Source organism: Saccostrea cucullata, unplaced genomic scaffold, assembly GCF_032062105.1.
Source record: "Saccostrea cucullata isolate Sc308-1 unplaced genomic scaffold, CSIRO_AGI_Scuc_v1 ctg5722, whole genome shotgun sequence".
Lineage (NCBI taxonomy): Eukaryota > Metazoa > Mollusca > Bivalvia > Ostreida > Ostreidae > Saccostrea > Saccostrea cuccullata.
The window spans coordinates 16139-38047 of record NW_026929163.1 but is presented as its reverse complement, the minus strand read 5'-3'; the positions used below and the strand labels follow the sequence as shown (position 1 = coordinate 38047).

Below are 21909 nucleotides of genomic sequence, written 5' to 3'. Positions count from 1 at the left end.
AGGGTTACTGACAAAGAAACTGTAAATTTGCTACAGTATTTGTACCTGTAAAACATTGTTGATACATGTATAATGCAGGGCGGGACATGACCTTGACTGAAGTTCAAGGTCACTAAAGATAAGATATTTTGGCTGGATTCATGGACTAAAAGAATATATAAAAAACATGTGTGTACTTTTTCAGTCGGTAATACACATACCGTATGATTGTCATTGCTTGAAGCAAGGTCATTTAGAAAGTTCAAGTTCACATACATTCCTTTACAGTGTTTTTCATGGCGAAACATTGTAAGTTTCTTCCTTTACAGGCCTTTAGGTTGCTTACTTGTATAACTTTAGAATGTGGCTTGACCTAGACTCAAAGTTACGTCTTCCTATCCGTAGCTCCAACGGAAGACCTATTCGTTGCTTTGCAACGAGCTCGGCTCTAGTTATTCTTATTATTATTTTTCTTCCGCTGATTTTTTGTTTCGACATTTATCGAAGAAACTTTTTGTTCGGCGTAAAGGTCATTAAAAGTTAGGAACAAATTTGACCCAACGCGTATGAACTATGACCACTTTCGAAGTTATTGCCCCTTTCGCAAGAAATGCTTGTTATCGCTACTCCTTTGAAACCATAAACCGTAGAAATATGAAACCTTCACCAAGGTCTTGGACTAATTTAGAGGACTCTGGAATCTATTCATTGCAAAAGTATTCGGTGACTCCTTCAATGAGTTATTGCCCCTGAAAGTCTTAAAGCTGACAAGAAAAATTAAAAACTTTTAAAGGAAAAGTGGTAAAGATATGGGACCAAGTGCATGAGATCTTATGACCTTTGACCTTGAAAAGTAGGTCAAGGTCAAAGGTCAAGGTCATTGGAAAACTAGAGAAATGATCAATTTAAGCTTAAAATCCAAATGACCTTGACCTTTGACCTTGAAATTTAACATTGACCTTGACCTCTGACCTTGACCCTTACTCAGAAGGTAATAAAGAACTATTCATTTCCTTTATCTAGATTCAGCCTCAAGTATTAATCTCGAGTTACACTCTCTCTTCCCTTTTTTTGGGGATGACCTTGACCTTTGACCTTGATAAATGACCTTGACCTTTGACCCCATTGACCCAAAGGTCACAATCAAGCTAAAGGTCGTGGAATAATTTACAACAATCACTCTAACAAATGCTTATAACCCCCCCCCCCCCTTGTAAAAAAAAAAATAAAATCAACACCAACTTAGAGAAAACGTCTACAAATCAAACGAAACGAAATATCGACATAAAATTCATAATAAAAGGAAGAAGAGACCTGAAAGAAAGTGTCCTGAAAGTTTTAAGGTGAGTCTCTTAAGTACAATGAAATTCTAGAGAATATCGGCAAAATCTGCATTTTTTTCTGTCTGAAATTAAGCTACTGCTGAGCATAAAAAGTAATTAAAGCTTGCATTGGCTATTTCTGCAATTATTGTTAATATCATTCGATTCTCCTGCTCTATTACGACATTTTAATACCAAGTATTCTAGCTTTCTTAGGTGTATGGAATTTATTTTAATTTTATTTAGATTTAAATATGAATCGGCTGAAACTCGGAAATACGGATTTTTCATATAAAACAAATTTGCACGCTCTTCGTGACACCGTCTTCTGCATGAAATGCATGCTTCAAGTTTAATTTATGCTCATAACTATGAATTCAATGCTAATAGAGATGATAATTTATTCTAACCTATGAGTTCGCCATTTCTGTCAAAACAAACGCGCCTATATTTTCACAAATTGTAAACACAGTGCCGACACGGAAGTTCGAATGTATCATAAGCTCTGTATGATTAACTCAATCTATTCAAACTACAAACAAACTCAAATGATTTTTTTTAATAGGAAATCTCCATTTTCATTATCCACCAATCGTTTTTCTCAGAACTATTCATTATTCCTCTCTATGTTCCATAACAAACAAATAAATACACGTGTTTCTGTACTATTTTTATTTAAATCCACGTGCTTTCAATTCTTCTTTTTTCTTCACTCTTAGTTTACGGAAAACAATTTCATCGGAGCCTGTGGTGTTGTGCGTAGAGCGCTCGCCTGGCAATCTGTGGGCTGTGGGTCCACAGTTCGAATCCTGCTGGCAGCACTTATTAATTTTTTTTTTTTTTTTTTTTTTTTTTTTTTTGGTTTTCCTTCTTTAATTCAAATGAAATGAAAACTTAAAAGAAAGGTGGGAAGACCATTAATTGTTCAGTGAACAATTAGTCTACTAGTGTTAAACTACAATGTAGATCAAACATAGCCCCCGAAACTTTCGTATTGCTACGCCTTCAAAACCATTAACCGTAGGGATGCGAAACCTTAAACAGTGTCTTCAACTACTTTAAATACTTTGACCTTCAAGTTTAGGTCAAGGTCAAAGGTCAAGGTCATTCATTTTTAGGTCTTTCCACCTTTCTGTGGAAAGACCTATTGATTTTCTTCTGTTTATTAGGTCTTTCCACCTTTCTGTGGAAAGACCTCTTGAAATGCTTCTGTTTTTTATTATTCTATTTCTCACCTTATGTTTTGACACCGTAAGACTTATCGAAAAACTTTATAGTTCATGATACTGGATATTTAAAGTTATTCCGAAAAATGACCCCCCATGTTTTAACTTGGACCCCTTATGCAGTTATTGCCCCTTTCACCGTTAAGCTTGTTATCGCTACTCCTCCGAAACCGTAAACCGTAGAGATTTAAAACCTTCACCATTGTCTTCAACTAATTTAGGAGGCTTTTCAATCTATTCATTGCGAAAGTTTTCTTTGACCCCTTCAATGAGTAACTGCCCCTGAAAGTTTATAAATTTTATAAAAAACTAAAAATTTTCAAAACGAGAAGTCGTAGAGACATGAAACCAACTGCATCAGTTTCATTGACCTTTGGCCTTTAAATTCATTTCAAGGTCAAAGGTCAAGGTCATTCCAAATATGAGGAATAAATTTCTTTTAATAGCTCCTATATCCTTAAACATATAATATCTATCTTCTGTCTGTAATATGCACTCTTCATACTCTTTTGAAGATTCCATTCTTGTCCCCTAAGATTGACCCTTTTAAAAGTTATTGCCCCTTGTGTGAAAAACCTTGTTATCGCTACTCCTCCGAAACCATAGACACTATAAACATCAAATTTTCACTAATGTCTTAAGGGTCTTTAGGCCTAAATTCATCGTATAAGTGCGAAAGGATCTGATGACTCCTTATATGAATTATTGCCCTTTAACATCTTTGTACTTACTATTAAACCTTATTACTTGAAAAGTATAAGTCGTAGAGGCATGGGGTCAATTGCATTGTGACCCTTGACCTTTGACCTTGAAGATTTTTTTAAGGTCAAAGGACAAGGTCACTTCATCTTTTTTTTTTTTTTTATTTCTTCTTTATTTATCCTTTTAAGACAAATTTTGTTTTCTTATTCATTGAATTTAATTTTAAGGAGTCAGATATAAAACAGAATTGAAATTCAAAGAAGGTGGAAAGACCTCTTATTGTTCTTTGAACAATAAGTCTCCTAGTTATTTACTTATTTTCTTCTCAACCTAATGTATGCTGTATTTTATTACTAAGTATGTAATAAACATATTAATACATACCTTTTTCCATATCACATCCTGTATCAGCCCTCGACCAATATCAGCCCTCGGGCCTTCGGCCCTCTGGCTGATATTGATGTCTCGGGCTGATACAGGATGTGATATGGAAAAGGGTATGTATTATTCTCTATATCTAGAAACCAGAAATTGAAATATCGTATGTTTATTTTGCTCTTATAGAAAAAAAAGGAAAGGGAATGTGGTTTTCCTTATAATGATACGAACCATTTTTAGGAACTGTTGACATTTTTATTCACTCTTGTTTGAGAACAAAAGTTATGGTAATTCATCCTTTTCTACGTCTATAATTCGCAAAAATATACGTCGTCGACACAATGACTTTGTTTGCAATATGTTTTTATTTGTAAGACAAGGAGCACTCAGCAGGTGTACGGTCAACAAGGGATGCTTACTCCTCCCTGGCATCTGATCCCAACTATTGATATGCCAGGGGTTTGCTTCCTCTCATTATAACCCCCCCCCCCCCCACTTAGAAAGTTGGTGGATATATAGCGATCGAGATGTCCATCTCTGTACGTCCATCTGTCTGTTACGTCTTGGGGTACTCTTCTCTTATGAATGAAATTTAATGAAACTTTCAAAGATTCTTTGTAACATAGTATCATTATGACCCCCTACTAGTATTTCACTTTTTGATCGGACACATATTTCGGGGGATTTTCCATAGCACTGAACATTGACACTGCCACTTTTTTAATAATATTGAAGGGTACCCATCTCTTATCCGCTAGTCCTCCTATACCACCGATACTTTCACAGATTCTTTACTACGTAATGCCATTCTTACCTCCAATTTTACTTTATTTCGGGTGTCTCCCAGAGCAAAACATGGACTCCTATTATAATTATATGGGAGGCGAGGGGTATCTTTAGGAGCTCCGTGCTCACAGTAGCTTTAGGTTTGTATCATTTAATAGATTTATACTGTTTGTTATCTTCAAATTCTGATTTTTAGTACTTAGATGTTTAGCATGTTTTGACAGGTGGACAGGCGGAATTGACGACAACAACGACACAAACACCGGAAGTATGCATGGATCTAAATGCTGCTTTCTGCAGCACCACATCTGTTCAGTCTTCTATATGTTCCGACCCCGACCTGTCTGTAAACTGGTGCAGAAAAACATGCGGAAGATGTCGTAAGTGAACATGAGTTTTTTTTTACTTTCATTAAAAAGATTAGGAAGTTTCCGTGCAAAAGAGAGAAACAAATGAAAATGTAATTGTCTAACAATCTCTTACATGCCATTGAAAGCAAAAAAATCAACATAAGATTAAAAACGTGTATGCTTGCATTTTAATTGATATGGATCGTTTTGTTAGCTACGACGACCACCACCACCTCGGTCCCGTGTGTGGACAACACCCCGGACCTATGCAGTGCTCCAGGAGCAGACCTAGTCTTCTGCTCAGATCCTGCGCGCGCAGTCAAATACTGCCAAAAAACCTGTAATAAATGCGGTAAGTTAATGCTACATGACATTGATTGACTACGTATTGTTTTACGTCCCTTTCGAGAAAGTTTCACTCAAACTGAGGCATCAACATATACCGGTGAAGGGTCTCGAATTTTAAACCTTATATTCGATCGGTACTCTGTTCCGTAAGCGTTGAGAAGTGAGGGATATTTATCGTGCCAACACCTACCGTGACACGGGGCCTTGGTTTACAAGGCTTTATCCAAAGAACCCGCAAACTTTTTTTTTGAAATGCCGAGCGCTTGGTGGCGGAACAGGTGCTACCTATTTTATCGACTTCAGGTCAGTTGTGGCAGGTGTTCAAACCCAAGACCTTCCTATCATATGGAGCAAGCGCTCTACCAAATGAGTTTCCGTTGCGGTCATTGCCTTTAATTAAATATAGCATATAAAGTAAGGATTGTAAAACAATTTGACAGAAACTAATTCAGAAGCTTCCCTAATAAGAATAAAGTTTTGATAATTGTCAAATATTCTACAAATCAAAATCACAAGTTTGAAAGAATAACAATCAATAGGTTCTCACAAGAGTTTCATCCATCCGCACGTCTTGATTAAATTTAAATTATTCCCAAAAATGTTTTCAAACTGTCTTTGTTTTATTTATATTAAACAGATGGATATATAATTGAAATACAAATTAAGCATAAGTATTTATTATTAAATTATCCTGCTCAAGTATCGTGGTTAAAATCTTTTTAACACAACTTTGAAACAACAGATATCCATCTACATCAAAACACGGCCACACCAGTACGTTCTACAACTGCGACAACAACGACAACACCAACAACCACCACTACAACACCAACAACTACCACGACAACACCAACAACTACCACGACAACACCAACAACTACTACGTCACCACCCTGGTTGTGCGAGGACTACGACGTAGCCCACTGCGCTGATCCGGAAGTCAAATTGTTGGTGTGTCTGGATATTAATTTGAATTATCTCTGTAGAAAAACGTGTGATTTATGTGAGCACAAAGGTTGAATAAATAAACTCATATTGTATTCACTCTCTCGGACACTTAATTGATTTATGTAACTCTTTTTCATGTTTTGTTGTTGTCGTTTTTGTTGTTGTTGTTATTGTTTAACGTCCCTCTAGAATTATTTTTCACTCTTTTGAGACGCCAGCACTTGCTATAGTCGTTGGAGTGCTGTAAATTTTTACTTATGCTCGGCACTCAGGTCCAGTGAGCAGTATGGGATCACCTACTGCGACACAGGACCTCGGTTTATACGGTTTTATCCGAAGGACCGGTCTCCACGTCCTACAGTAGGTGGAATTCAAACCCACAACTCCTTACTCCGCGACTCTACCACGCTGCCACGCGAGCGACATCTTTCCATTTGAAACAACTTTTATTAAATATTTTAAAGATTAATTGACACTTTTTTGTTTACGCCCAATGGAGAATACTTGACCATGCAAAGATACGACCAGCTTTATGTGAATTGATCATTATTAGCATTAAGATTCTTTCTCTTGCCAATGCCTATCGAGACATGGGCATCTCGGTTTTGTAGGAGTAGACACACTATTTGACGTCTTAAGATTGCCATCTTCCTGTCACGATGCCTGTCTAATGAAACATAATTAGAATGAAAACTAGAGCAAAGCTCGTTGCAAAGCAACGAGTGGGTCTTCCTTCCTAGCGATAAGCAAAAGATTAAATGTTTCTGTCTAGATTGTCAACTTTGCTAACATTCTCTTTTTCGATTTGTCTCAAAAACCCTTACTTGAATTCTTTAATTTGGTGTGAGCATGAGGTCTAAAAGGTACTCTCTCTAACAGCATTCTTGAAATCGTATCCACAACAGTTAAACTTCCAATATTATGACTTTTGATATCGGATATATCATGTTTGTTGCAATTATGTTTGTGAAACGTGTCATACTACAGAAACATAAGTGTTTTGCTACATTACCATCTTAAAAATGGCTTTAAAATCATTTAATATACAATATAACTAGGTAAATAAAATAAACAAATTATATAATAAATCAAAAAATCCAAATGTATTTACAATAATGATGAACAATCTTCATTAGTTGCAATCAGTTAGTAGAACAATACTTTTATAATAAACGCACAGAAATGTGTTGTGTATGTTTCAAATTTGCAGCTTTCCACTAGCAAATGGTGGTACCTCAATAGGAGTGTAAAATTCTCTGAAAGGTATATTGTAAACATAATACATATGGCTGTGAATTCTTTTTAGCGGCTTTGGCGGAATGCAGCAATCACTAAATCAAGTACAAAGCTAAAAGTCTTGTACATAAACATAAATAAGAACATCTACGCTAACTTATTCAAAAGTCAATTTCCACCAAATATTGTACAAGCTAAATATAATACATTTACAGCATTAAAGAAACAAATCTCTTTGAAGGTATTGCCCTGCATAAGAACAATTTGAATCCCCTACACTAAGGATGCTCTGTGCCAAGTTTCACTTTGGTTCTGGAAAATGATATTGTGAAATTTTAGACAATGATGATAATGGATAAAATTATGTTTTTAAAAAATTTACTGGTTCCTTTAGCTCAGATGGGCTAATAAGTATGCAACAGGCACAGTTTTGCAGTTGACATTGAAATGCGACTGGACATCTCTTCAATCTTGTTTTAGAAAACTACATGTACATGCCCTATGTACTGAATTCCTTGGAATCATACATGTCTATGCCTTTATTTAGTTGTATGTGCCAAAATAACATTTTTTTTTTCATTATACTGTAAAAAATACACATACATATCTTACAAGATCTTATATTCCTGCTGAAGACAGAGGATCTATCTTAATCATTAGAATAAGTAAGTCTAAACTTTGAAAGGGAAGACCTTAATAAAGAGGTCAACATGCAACACAAACAAAATATTATTATATTTAAAAATAACATTTATTCCAATGTTATTACTGGTACATGTATTTCTGTTACAATAACTATTTCACTTGAAAAACTGAGAGCAATTGATATGTTCATATTTGTTGATTTATGTTGTCAAATCAAAATTTAAAAATAATACACAGTGTGTTTAAAAGTTGTCTTCACAAACCAAAACTTGACTTATTTTCACTATGCTGTTTATTCCATGTCACATCCAAACAGATGATCTTCTGGCAAATCATGGTCATGCTTGGTATCAAAATTCAGTATTCAGATGAGTCACACCTATCCAAAAGAAATTGAAATTTTTTAATTTATAATTCTTTTACTGATAAAAAGTGCAATTCATGAGATTATAAAATTGAGAGATAAGATATTGTCACATTTTCTGTGTATAATTTGTAAATTTTAATGTACTCTTTCATCAATTAAAAGAAGTTTACACCAATTAAGGCAGTCATATATGCTATCCCCTAATTAGACAACATACAAGTGCAAAGTAATCATGCACTAGCGGGTTTAGGATAATGTGCTAGAGTATTTATGACAACATACTAGCACGAGGTGACAATGTGCTAGCATGTACGTCAGTGATATTACGCCAGCACACTGAATCCAACATGCAGTGAAGCTTACACTCAACAGATTGTTTAGAGTTGTGTTTGCATGATATTTTGGTTTGTGTTAACACAGCAGCGTGTTGTTTAAAGCTGTATTGGAGTGGCAGTCTGTTGAAATTAACATGCTTACACACTTCAACTTCACATCATTGGAACACCATAATTTTAAAAACTGGCAAACCAATATCTTATGATTGCTAACTAGGTAATTGCAACTGTAAATGCTGATTTCATGGTGACAATAATACCGGTAATTCACTGTATATCTGAGAACTGATCAATTATAATAAGGCAAGTCCAAATAGGGCCACTTGCTAAAGCTCAATAGCACTTTCATAGAAACGTGCCATCTTGCCGACACAAAAGACGCCATTAGGCTATCACACAGCTCGCCATCACAACACTGAAAAACAATTTCGCACTAACACAAGTTCGCACCACACGCTGTCACACTAACACACAACACACTGTCACGCTAATACAATTTCACACAACAAAATATCAGGCTAACACGAGTTCAAACAACACACTATCATGCTAACACGAATTCACAAACACGCTGTCTCGCTAACACAAGTTCACACAACACGCTGTCTCGCTAACACAAGTTTTACACAACACACAGTCTGGCTAATACGAGTTCATACAACACACTGTCTAGCTAACACAAGTTCACGCAACACACTGTCACGCTTAGATGAATTCACACAACACACTTTCACGCTAACATGAGTTTACACAACACGCAGTCTCACTAACACGAGTTTACACAATACACTGTCACGCTAACACGAGTTTACACAATACACTGTCACGCTAACACAAAGTCACAAAACAGGCTGTCTCACTATTCACTAACACAAGTTCGCACCAAACGCTGTTGCGATAACACAATGTCATCCTAATACCATTTCACACAACACACTGTCATCCTAATACCATTTCACACAACACACTGTCAGACTAACACGAGTTCACACAACACACTGTCACGCTAACACGAATTCACAAAACAGGCTGTCTCACTATTCACTAACACAAGTTCGCTCCAAACGCTGTTGCGATAACACACTGTCATCCTAATACCATTTCACACAACACACTGTCATCCTAATACCATTTCACACAACACACTGTCAGGCTAACACGAGTTCACACAACACACTGTCACTCTAACACAAATTCAAAAAACATGCAATATCGCTAACACGAGTTCACACAACACGCTGTCTAGCTAACACGAGTTTACATAACACGCAGTCTCGCTAACACGAGGTCACACAATATGCAATCTCTCTAACACCAATTCACACGACAAATTTTCAGGATAACACAAGTTCACACAACACACTGTCATGCTAACACGAATTCACACAAAATGCTGTCTCGTTAATAAGAGTTCACACAACACGCTGTCTTGCTAACATGAGTTTACACAACACGCAGTCTCGCTAACACGAGTTTACACAACACCCAGTCTCACTAACACGAGTTTACACAACACGAAGTCTCGCTAATACGAGTTCAATCAACACTCTGTCTAGCTAACACGAGTTTACACAACATACTGTCACACTTACACTTTATACACAATTTCACACAACACGCTGTCTCGCTAACACTAGTTTACGCAACACATCGTCAAGCTAACAATGTCTGAACTTGTTTTTAAACTGTCATCACGGTCTTTGTTCATTACCCTGTAAATGAGCCCAGCTTTCAGTACTTCTGAGTACTTTGATTATTCACTGCATAAAACCTAAGACAAAAACATGGTGCAGTAATGTTACTTAACCATGCACCCAGCATTTGAAGTGAATGAGACCTTAAAAACCTCATATTACATGTTAGGACAATGTCACTGAGTTCCAAATAAAGGTCTAAATTAAAACTATTCACTGGTATATATTAACACCTCTAAATGAGTGAAGAAGTGAAAATTCTAAAATAAAATTACCAATCAAAGTATCAATAAGACGCTGATTCTTACATCTCAGGTTCCAATCCCATTGCTAAATGCTTGAGACAGGTTACTCCAATGAGACCGTATAAACCGAGATTCAGTGTCAAAAGGATCCCTTACTTCTCAAAGGCAATAAGTGCTGAGTACAAGTCTATATTTGCGGCTTTAATACTATCCTAAGTGGTGGCATCATCAAATGACTGGAAAATGTTTGATAGGCCAATAATCAAACAAACCATTCCTGCAGTCATCTAAAAAATAAGCAATTTTTCTATTATTACAATTGTTTTTACAAATTTCTTTTGCGATTAAACTGAGCAACATTTGTGCAATTTTTTGTCAATAAATTTTGATACTAAAGACGTTGTTTGAACAGCTTTTTATAGCAAGTACAGACAGCAGCATGAAGCGCTGCTCATAGTGCAAGCTCTCATGACAATGCCTTGGCGAAGAGAAAATTATCACTTGCTTATTGATCCGCACAATTTCTTTTCCGCAGTAACTTTGGATCCACAGTGCTTTGATTCTTTAAGCTACATTCTTGCAAGAATTAACCAAAAGTTTCCAAAAAATAAATTTACCTTGATTTAATGGATAAATTGCAGATAAATAGTGGGGAAAAAAATTCTTCATTAAAGTCAGCACTATTCAAGATTTAGACTGGTAATGTAGGCCTAACTTACACCACGACATCGTGTGACTTCAAAGTCTAGTGCCCTGTTCACAATTGGAGAGTTTAATTCGCAGTAAATTATGGCGAAGTAAACTAATGCGAATCAAACTAATGGGAATCAAACTGTGTTAACATGACAGCTAATGCGAAGTAAACAAATGCGAATAATTACTTCTACAGTCAAGCGTCAGTAAGGCTATCCACTCAAAAATAGCACAAGTACTTGAATCTGACCACCAATATGTAGCATTTGAATTAATTTTGCCATTACACATGCATCAAAATTTAATTCGAATAAGCTTCCCTTTGTGTTCACATGGAGCTAATGCGAAGTAATTTAATTCGCAGTAAATTAATTCGAATTAATAAAACTAATGTCACCGGTTCACAGGTGCGTGAAAGTCAGTCAAAATATCGGGTCTCAATAGCTCAGTTGGTTAGAGCGCTGGCACGGTACGCCAGAGACCCTGGGTTCGAGTCCCGGTTGAGACTTGATTTTTCACCACCTGTGACATTTGGCGCCCAACGTACAAAACCCACTATTTCCTTGGAACATGCCTCACAGCATTTCCTTAACTCGTAGAATTCGAGGACGAATTTCTACAAAGAGGGGAAATATGTCACCGGGTTCACAGGTGCGTGAAAGTCAGTCAAAATATTGGGTCTCAATAGCTCAGTTGGTTAGAGCGCTGGCACGGTACGCCAGAGACCCTGGGTTCGAGTCCCGGTTGAGACTTGATTTTTCACCACCTGTGACACTAATTTAAATTAAACTCCCTGTGTGAACAGAGCATCGATGCACCAAATATCAAGTGCGGTTTGACAAGCCCGATCTAAATTAAAACTGAATAAGTATCTGCCCTCACCCTAACAGTGTTGCAGTGTATATTCAACTAATAATAAGTGTAGTGTGAATTAGCCCCTCCATGGTAACTGCAGTACTGCTCTTTTGCAGGGCAAAATAATAATGTTTGGCAAATTTTTTGTTGGAAGATAATGAAATGATGTATATTTAACAATTACTTATACGTCATATTTCACCAAACTATATCATTTTGCCCTGCAAAAGAGCAGTACCGCAGTTACCTTGAAACGGTCTGTAAGAGTATCACTATGATGGATAGTGGAGTGCTGAATTTTTTGTTTTGAAAGTGAGTCTTGTTGAAATTAAATGCTCACATATATTTAAATAAAAAGTAAAAAACTGTTAGAACTTTAAAAGGCTAACAGAAAGCATCTGAGCTTTAAAACAGATGTATCGGTGTGTCTGTGTATTTCTAAAAATATCAATGCTCTAAGCTGCCATAGTACAGCTGTAGTAATGTAAATTTTACGTAAAATAAATTTCTAACCTGCATTCCGATGGTTCACGCCAATCAGACTTTAAAATGTCACCGTCGACTCTTTCATCACTCGATACATTTATCACTGGGAACTACGAACCACAGTCACGGCTTGTTCATGTAACAGACGGAATTTCCTCGTAAACAATTCACACAAACTACAAATCGGATAATTCTGCTAAGGATAATGCTCCATAGGATTGATTAAGTACTTCGTAGCTGCAGATTAAATGTGCGTGCATGTCTACATACAGCTTGTGGCTTGTGTGGTAAGAAAATGCTCCACTGCACTTCACATGATTTCAGTTTGTAAACATGTGTCCGATTTTTGGGACACACTAATAACCGGATATACGAAAGACCTGATATTTACCTGATGTTTTTATTTTAGATTAAATGACAATATTGAGTACTTCAAATGACTTATTTGAAGACGTTATGACTATGATGCATAATGCTATACAAAAATTCGTTTGTTTGGAATATTTACTGACGATTTTGAATCAGGTCAAATAAGGTTTTTAATATATCAGGTCTTTAGTACCTTCTCATTTCCCACAATGGGGAGGGTATAATGCCCTGATAGTATAATGCCCTGATTGACCTGATTGAGTACAAACGCAAAAATACAAAGTTTTTAAATGTAAAACCTATATTTTTCTTGTTGGAAATATTAAATATTATTATTATCTATAAGATTCAGGGAAAAAACCGCAATTAAAATCTGTTTAGGGGGATTTATTTCACATGTAAATTTGACAGGGGTATAATGTCCTGATTTTGCGGTATAATGGCCTGATTGCCTGATAATATAAAAACTTGCAACAAAAGCAATTTTTCATTGATTTCTTTTTTGAATCATATTTTATTAATTTAATGTATGAAATATAAAACTTATTCATGCAAATTTAGAATTTTTTTCTTATTATTTGTTATTCTAAAGCGATTTGAATTTTTGCAAGGGTATAATGTCCTGATTTTTGAATGCCCTGATTGTGATTAATGGTGCATTTAAGTCATTTCTTTATTGTTTTGTTTAAAGTTATGAATGTTTTATATACAAATCTGGTAATTTAAAGTCCAATTTTGTAGAGGATCTATGTTGCTGTGTTTGTGTGTTTGTTTTTTTTTTATTGTAGAACTCTTAGCCATGCTTTGAAATTATGCATGTTTCCAGACCCAACGACGTGGACGTAGTTCTACTCTGGGTCCATTTTTTTTTGTTATTGTTATTATTATTTTTTTTTTTTCTGTTCTTTTCTTTTTATTTTACTTTTTACATTTTTCTGCTCGTTTGTTTGTTTGTTTGTTTGTTTGTTTGTTAAGTTTTTGTAGAACTCTTAGCCATGCTTTGAAATGATGCATGTTTCCAGACCCAACGACGTGGACGTAGTTCTACTCTGGGTCCATTTTTTTTATTTGTTTTTTTTTTTTTTTGTTTTGTTTTTTTTTTTTTTTTTTTTTTTTTTTTTTGTTTTTATTTCAAGTTTTTTTTTTCTATTTCTTTACAATCTCTTTGGTTATGCTAACCATATGAACATCTTTTAGAAGTTCCTGTGAGGGGTGCAGAACCAATCATCTGAGTCCCCATCTTTGTCTATGCAATCCAAATGTCTCCAGCTATTGCATTTCTTGTCTCCATCACATCCAGCCATTTCCTGCACTAAGTTAGGGAGTCTACATTTACTGCAATCACATGGTATGTCGATGTACGTAATCTTCTTTTTGTTCAGTTTTGCTTTCGTCTCAACTCTTGGAAATGGTGTCATTGTTCCCTTTTCTAAGCAGCAAACCAAATGAGCGCGAAGGTATTCGGAGTCGAACTTTATCAATTTTTTTCCAATGTAGTATCCGAAGCAAAACTGGACAACGTTTGCAATGGCAAACAGACCACAGTCAACACCGTTGGTTTGTTGCTGGATAGATGGTACTCTAACTGTAACTGTCTTAAAGTCTCCCCCATACAAACTTGCCAGTTGTATCTGTAGTGATGGGGAGAGTGACCCATGGAAGAGACTGTCAAATAGATAAATTTGTCCATCAACCTTGGCAGATGAGACCCAGTGGTATTTGCCATTATGGTGTATTTGGGCTGCTGGTGACATGGCATTGGCAAATTTAAATTGGTAGATCCATCTGTTATCTTGTTCGTCCCAAACTGGGGTGTTTTCGACTCCTTGAAGGCCTTGAATGTCTTTGAATTGTGCCTTTAAAATCCGTAGAACTTCATTCATGATGTCTGAGCAGAGTGACTGATTGGAGACGATTTTCTGCTTGTGGTCTTCATTCAAGTTTCCTACCCATGGTTTTGGCTGTGGTTCGGAAACTCCAATGACTTTTCGTTTCTTTGCCGGCAGATGTTTCTGATCCTCTGACCCAACTGGGCTGAGAGGCATAAATCTCAACTTCTTCTTGTTTTTTGGTGCCTTCTTCCTGTCTGGTGTCGGTAATACAGAATCAAAATCTAATTTCTTCTTGGAGTTTGGTGTTTATACTTTGTGCCAACTTTCATCACGGAATCTGGTGCTGGATTAATGATGGGATCAATGTCATTAATCCGAGGTTTCTTTCTCCCTGACTTCTTGTCACTCCTCTTTAAACTTCTCTTTGATAGTGTCCTTAAACTGATTTCACGATTGTCATCGTCTACTGGCAACCCAACAAACATCCTTACTGCAATGATGTGGTAACAGCGTGTCATTGAGGGGCATTGGCAAGTCTCTGGATGTAAAGTAACGCAATACTTTTTGTCATTGTGACCTTTCACTATGTATGAATTACACTCTGGAACATGAGTAACGCCTTTACTATCCAGGACATATTTGGCAAGAGACTTTTGGCTGAGATGTCTGTCTTTGCAGGGAGTAGCAGAAGGACTGTCTAAATCAGGAACATCACTCAATTTATCGGTAGTCTCAAGCTCGCAAGTTGACTCCAATGACTCACATGTGGATTTGCTGCTTTCTGTCTGCTCATTTATCTCTGGTTTCATTGTTTTCTTGGAGGGCAATGGTTGTGAAATAACGTCAGAGATAGAGGATTTGACATATTGAATGATCTCATCGGGGTTTATGATTTTATTTGGAATGATGAGTTCATCTTTGTCGAGTTGAGCCTCTCTGTATTTCTTATTCAACCTGTAGTTGCCAATTCCAGCTCGACCCCGTTGGATCTCCACAAAGTAGAAGTTCTGAAGATGGAACAAACTCAAAAGCATTGAGTCCACGGGAAGCTCTTGCCAGCCAGTCATTCTTTTGAGTACCGCATTTATGCTCTCCGATGCATTGTTAGTGATGCCAGAGTAAGGATCGTAGAGTGTAGGGAACTCCTCTATGATCCATCTGCCAGAGTGTGTCAGCAAATCTTTTTTCATGTGCCGATCAAAATACGCTTTTGCTTTCTCGGCCCACTTTGCGGTCAGATCCTGATAAGAATGTTCAAACTGGGAAATTGTCTCGCATTGAGCCATCTTTCTCCAGTCTGCCAAATACACGCTGGTTTCATTAGAATCAGCCCCCAGTTTCCGCAATTCTTCTTTAAAGTCTCGTTTCAAGTGGTTCCAACAATGTAGTACAGTAATGTTTGGAAAGTACATCTGGACTGCCTTAGTTAGAGCCGGTTCGCGATCTGTTATGAAAGGAATTTTCTTTGTTTTAAGGATAGGAACCCTTTCCGCCAGGAATTCAAAGAGACGATTGTGACATTTTTGGAGTTTTCTGTCATGCACCAGAAATGCCAGAGGAATCCATGGCGTGTTTTCGAACAGAACATGGCGAAACACAAGAGGAGACACATAGAAATCACCAAGATTGAACGTAGTGTCGTACACCAGACTGACAGGCTCATCTGCATCACTCTGCAAAAGTTCTATGAAAGTATTCATAATGTCTGGGAGTGCAAAAATTGTTAATAAATCTGGATATACGGTAATTTCGGCAACAAACCCATCCAAGTGGTAAGCAAGTTGAACTAAGTTGTAGATATCATCTTTGCTTAATCTCCCTTGTGATCTTGTGATGGCTTGGTGGTTCTTAATTTGTCTAAGATTTCTGGGATTAAGAACACCCTGATGCTCTCCACCTACATCTGACTTCGAACTTAATTTTCTATATACTGTCATTGGCTTTGCATGGGTCTGCTTTATTTCAGTTAGGAGTGATTTTGTTGACCTTACATATTCACTCTCGTTGTTTTTGCTATTTCCGTGTGGAATTGGCACATAAAGCTTTTCATCCCCGTGGTATGTTATCAAAACTCTGTTCGGGTTTGATGACAAATGATACGAGCTTCTTTTGAACTTGTTTGAAGAGTTGGCTCTGCTGCGGCCTTTACCTTCCTTAACCCCTGGTAAACGGATATGGAAGTGGTTTTTTACAATTTCCTGGCCACTGCTGGAGTTCATAACATTTTTGCCTTTATGAACCCATTGGTACTGGTCGCATGTCCAATCTTGTGGATTAGGACATTCTACTAAAAACGATTCACCAGCTTTGGGTTTGACAGGAGGGACCCTATTGACAAGGTCAGCTGGTGGATTCTGGAGAGCATCATCTATTTCAGCTAAAGACAATGACTTGTCTGCAAACAATGTGATACCACCGCCAAGGAGAGGTTCAATTGGTCGGGACTGGGTGGAACTGGACTGGATGGAACTGGACTGGATGGAACTGGAGTGGGTGGAACTGGACTGGGTGGAACTTGGATAGACTTCTTGGTTACTGAAATAAAAATAAAGATTATAAGTTGATTTTATATACTAGGTTGTAATTTTAGTCATTATATTATGTTCAATGTTCTAATATCAATGTTCTAGTATCATCATTATTACGATTATATAATTAAGTTGATTTGGTATATTATGTTGTAATTTTATATATCATCATTCATCAGTGTTTTATTTCAATTATAATGCTACTATTTAAAAAAAATTAAGTACATGTACTTTAGTAACTTACCAGTTAGAAGTCAAATCCGATGGTTCAGGCTTGGTGTCGTCAGTGTGCTCATCATCATCATCGCTGTCAATACCAGTGAGGACGTTGTTGGTTTTGTCAAACCTGCAATAACAATAAAGATATTAGTTACGTGTCTAATGAATTATTCTTTGAATACTTCTGTAACACTAAAATATTCCATGTTTAAATTAATTTGAATTTATTTTTCCTTTTATTAACAAATGAATTTTTTTATAAATATAACATGGAATTTATTTCGTGTTTACAGATGACATGTATGCTCTGAAGTCCGTGTGAAGATTCTCCATTTCAATATGGATTAGCATAGACCGGAGAAAAAATCTATGCAATCCGTACAATTAATAAAATAATTTCTAAATATACAAAGTATAGTGACCATAAAAGTGATCTGTCTTGGGTTGTACACAAAATATGGTCTCCTAACGTGAGAGTCATCTACCACCCATATTACAACAAGACCATCAATCAGCAAAAATACATTTATAAAAAATGTATTCAAGTCTGATCACTATATGCCTTGTAATAATACGAGACCCGAGGTCAGGCTTTTCCAAAGTAGTTCACCCTCCCTACACATTATATTTACATTTACAAATATATGTATACAAAGAACCATATATATATTCTCTTCATTTATTTTTCTTTTCTTTTCTTTCTTCCTTTATCTTTTTTCTCTTTTTTTTCTTTTCTGGATCTTTTCTTTTTTTCTCTTCTTTTTTTCTTTTCTTTTTTTTTCTTTTCTTTCTTTTCTTTTCTTTTTTTCTTTTCTTTTCTTCTTTTTTTTTCTTTTCTTTCTTTTACTTCTGTCTTTTTTTACTTCTTTCTTTTTTAATTTTTTTTTATCCTTTTTATTTTTATTTTTTTTTCTTCATTTTTCTTGTAGATATCTTACCACTAAATGGGAACCTAACCAATAACAATCAAATACATCAATGTGAAGTGATCTGTCTTAGGTTGTACACAAAACATTGATGTCCTAGTCTAAACTACCATGTACTTTAACTAGCGATCTGTCTTAGGTTGTACGCTCTATTGTACGATGATAGTTATCCTAACAGGGTCACCCCTAACATTAAGGCATTGTACAAAGTATTATATTTCTTCACACGGATTTCGAGCATTTCAATTAAATATCTTCATACGAACACATTGTCATGATCAACCCACATAGACAACCACAAATTAATTACATGTGTTATTTGGGAAATTTACATTATACATTTGGAACTAAATTTCTCAATCGCAATGCATTTATTAGTTGCATTTCATACTCAAATTTCATACTAATTATGTCTTTGTATATATATTTTTATGTGTATTTGGGGTATACAGTTTGTGCGAGTAATCTAATTTTGAGAGAATGAAGACCTGACAGACAGGGGTGTGTATATACAGGGTATTGTCCACCAATTAATTGTTAAATAAACAATGGTCGTTAGAGGTCGTTATCGCAGACAATCACGGTCATTGCCCAATTAAAATGTGGTTGTCTATATGAAGAACATTACATTGGTTCATATTTACAAATGTTCATGAAATCATTATTACCCTTTTTTTCATTTTCGCTTGTTAGTATATGGGCCTAACACATTAGTCTCCTTTCCTTGTAATATCCGGCTGGGAGTTAGGACATATGTGCAATGGGTGAAAACTTCATATAACATATACAGTTATATTGCAGTTAACCCCGAATGTCCAGCATTAACTCCTCCCAGAAGCCCCCGAAGGAACTCAGACACAGATATGAAAGGAGGTGTATTTACATGTAAAAATAAATAAAGACATGTACTTAGTTGTCACCGTTAGGTATCCGTACATGTTATACTGTACCTGGGCAATTTCAAACGCTGTTCATTTTTTTTTACTTACAATTTATTTACACAGCCATAATACTTTTTAACTTTAACGCTATATATTTAAATAATTATATACTGAATTACAAGTAACGTGGACCAATTTGTCCCATGAACAGCGTCTAATTGCATTCAAAAATATTATAACCAATTTAAACATTTTTTTATTCAACAAACAATAATTTTTATTACCTGAATAAGCGATTCGCGTGAGACGCGATTAAGTTTACAACACGCATAATACCCATGTTTATGAGTACGCGAGTAATTAAAATATAGATAAAATTTTTCATCTTTTAAAGGATAAAATTTAATGTTGAGTAAATAATTACATGATGAATATTCATATTTGGACGTTGGCAAACACGTGAGAGAATTCATTTTCCAATGAAAATTTAAGAAAACTAATTTAATATGCATGCATCCCGTGCGCAGAAAATTTTAACTTTTACGTCCAATCGTATCGACGATTCATAATTTTGAGAACTTAATTTTTTCCAGAAATGTAACCAATCGCGGTTTACCGCAATACCGCCCACCCAAGCTAATCAAAATTTGATAATTGAATTTAAGGATGTTTTGGTAATCAAATTACCTGGTTAACTTCAAAAGTTTTAAACCGCCGTGTATAAACAAATTAACATTAAATTGTGACTAATAACTTTCGAAACTTCAGAAATTATGATTATTGAAGTTCAGTGTACATAGAAATTTTTCTAAAAATAACATTGATGAATTTGAAATCGTTTAAAGTTAGTTTTTTCTGTAAAAATACCCCCATGAATTCTTTAATTTTATTTGAAAGCAAACAATTATCACGTAAATTGCTCTATCAAGACAATCAGGGCATTCAAAAATCAGGACATTATACCCTTGTAAAAATTCAAACCGCTTTAGAATAACAAATAATCAATATTTTTTTCTAAACTTTAATGAATAATTTTTTTTTTCATATTATGAATCAATACAATATTATTGAAATATAAAATCAATGAAAAATTGCTTTTATTGCAAGTTTTTACATTATCAGGTAATCAGGTCATTATACCGATAAATCAAGACATTATACCCCTGTCAGATTTACATGTGAAATAAATCCCCCTAAACGGTTTTTTAATTTCTTTTTTTCCACTAAAACATTAAGATAATAATACTATTTAATATTTCCAACAAAAATAATACACCTTTTGGACTTGAAAAGTTTTTATTTTTGCGTTTTTACTCAATCAGGTCAATCAGGGCATTATACTATCAGGGCATTATACCTTTCCCCCACAATGCCGCGCGTTGTTTACAAACAAGAGGCCCCGAAAAGACTTCATATAAACTAATGCAGAAATATTTTGATTTTACTTATTGCCGTGTACATCATCATTACATTATATTAATTATTTGAATAAAAATAAAACAGAGAAACACCGAATCAAAACAATAACTTTCAGATGCATCAACTAAAACCATATATGGCAAGAAATTGGTACTGTGTTTTTAGGTGATACTTTTGTACCCTAGGGTACACCTCTATTTATCCTTTACCAATAAGGTTACAATTAGGGTACAGTACAAAACCATTGGAAAATGAAAGTAGAAAATTTCTGGACTGTCAATGTAGCCGGGTTACAATGGGTACAGTGGTTACTTATTAACATGATTAACAGTAATAACACCTTTTCTACTTTTATCCTAAAACTATTTGATTTTAGAATTTAAACAGGGTACGGAGGAAACTATATGCCTACAAAATCACAACAATTGACATTTTCATAATTTAAAGTGTTTGATTCATATTAGCATGATCATGACCTAATGGCTTCAAAGGTCTACATTACAAAAAACAACCACACTCATGGAAGTATTTAAGAGGGTATAAGTCAGCTTCTTACCTTTAATTATGATTATAATAGTCCTGATTCTTGAAGTTATAATTAGCTACACTGATAATTATATTCCAGACTTGAGCATTGCATGACACACCTGATACTGTATACCTATCGCAAATGCTTTACCTGTACCCCCACTCTGTCTGACAAACACAAACTCTACTAACAGTACCTGATGGTGTGTACTATACACAAACTGATCAAATCATTGTGATCATGCAGGATTGGGTGATCATTTACTTCCATTTCAGGCCAGACTAATTTAAATTACCATATACACTGTATTTATCTTATCCAATTCAATTTTGATTAGTAAATTAAAGTTATATAGTAATTTCTAACCAAGTTTAGCTAAACTTTATTAATATATTTGTAAATAGTACTAGTACTTTGAACAGATCATTTAATACCTTTTTTTAACAAAAGTATATACCATGGGTAGCTAGGTCCCTGCTATCAAGTATCGTATGGGCTGGTAGATTTGAGATTTTTACCAGCACAGAGATTTTTTTTATTTAAGCCCCTCCCATCACCATGAATATAATATATGTCACTTATCTGATAAAAATCTGCATTGCAAAACTCAG

General features: G+C 35.4%; 1 protein-coding gene and 1 long non-coding RNA gene across 3 annotated transcripts; one reads left to right on the top strand and one right to left on the bottom strand.

Annotated features, from left to right (window-relative positions):
- Positions 1–4617: 4617 nt before the first annotated feature.
- On the top strand, positions 4618–6111 carry LOC134279959 (integumentary mucin C.1-like; the record flags this gene model as incomplete). The annotated part of the gene is made up of 3 exons (XM_062762371.1): positions 4618–4773; positions 4958–5095; positions 5834–6111. Coding segments are annotated over 3 exons (572 nt in total), but the record flags the coding sequence as incomplete, so codon positions are not given.
- Positions 6112–7874: 1763 nt separating this feature from the next.
- LOC134279960 (uncharacterized) lies at positions 7875–13148 on the bottom strand. 2 transcript variants are annotated; one of them, XR_009994795.1, is made up of 3 exons: positions 12623–13148; positions 10625–10848; positions 7875–8299 (listed from the first exon to the last, which is right to left on the bottom strand). It is a non-coding gene; the product is annotated as an uncharacterized LOC134279960 (long non-coding RNA). The 2 variants fall into 2 exon arrangements; XR_009994796.1 differs by lacking the exon at positions 7875–8299 and adding an exon at positions 8986–10393.
- Between the last annotated feature and the right edge of the window lie 8761 nt (positions 13149–21909).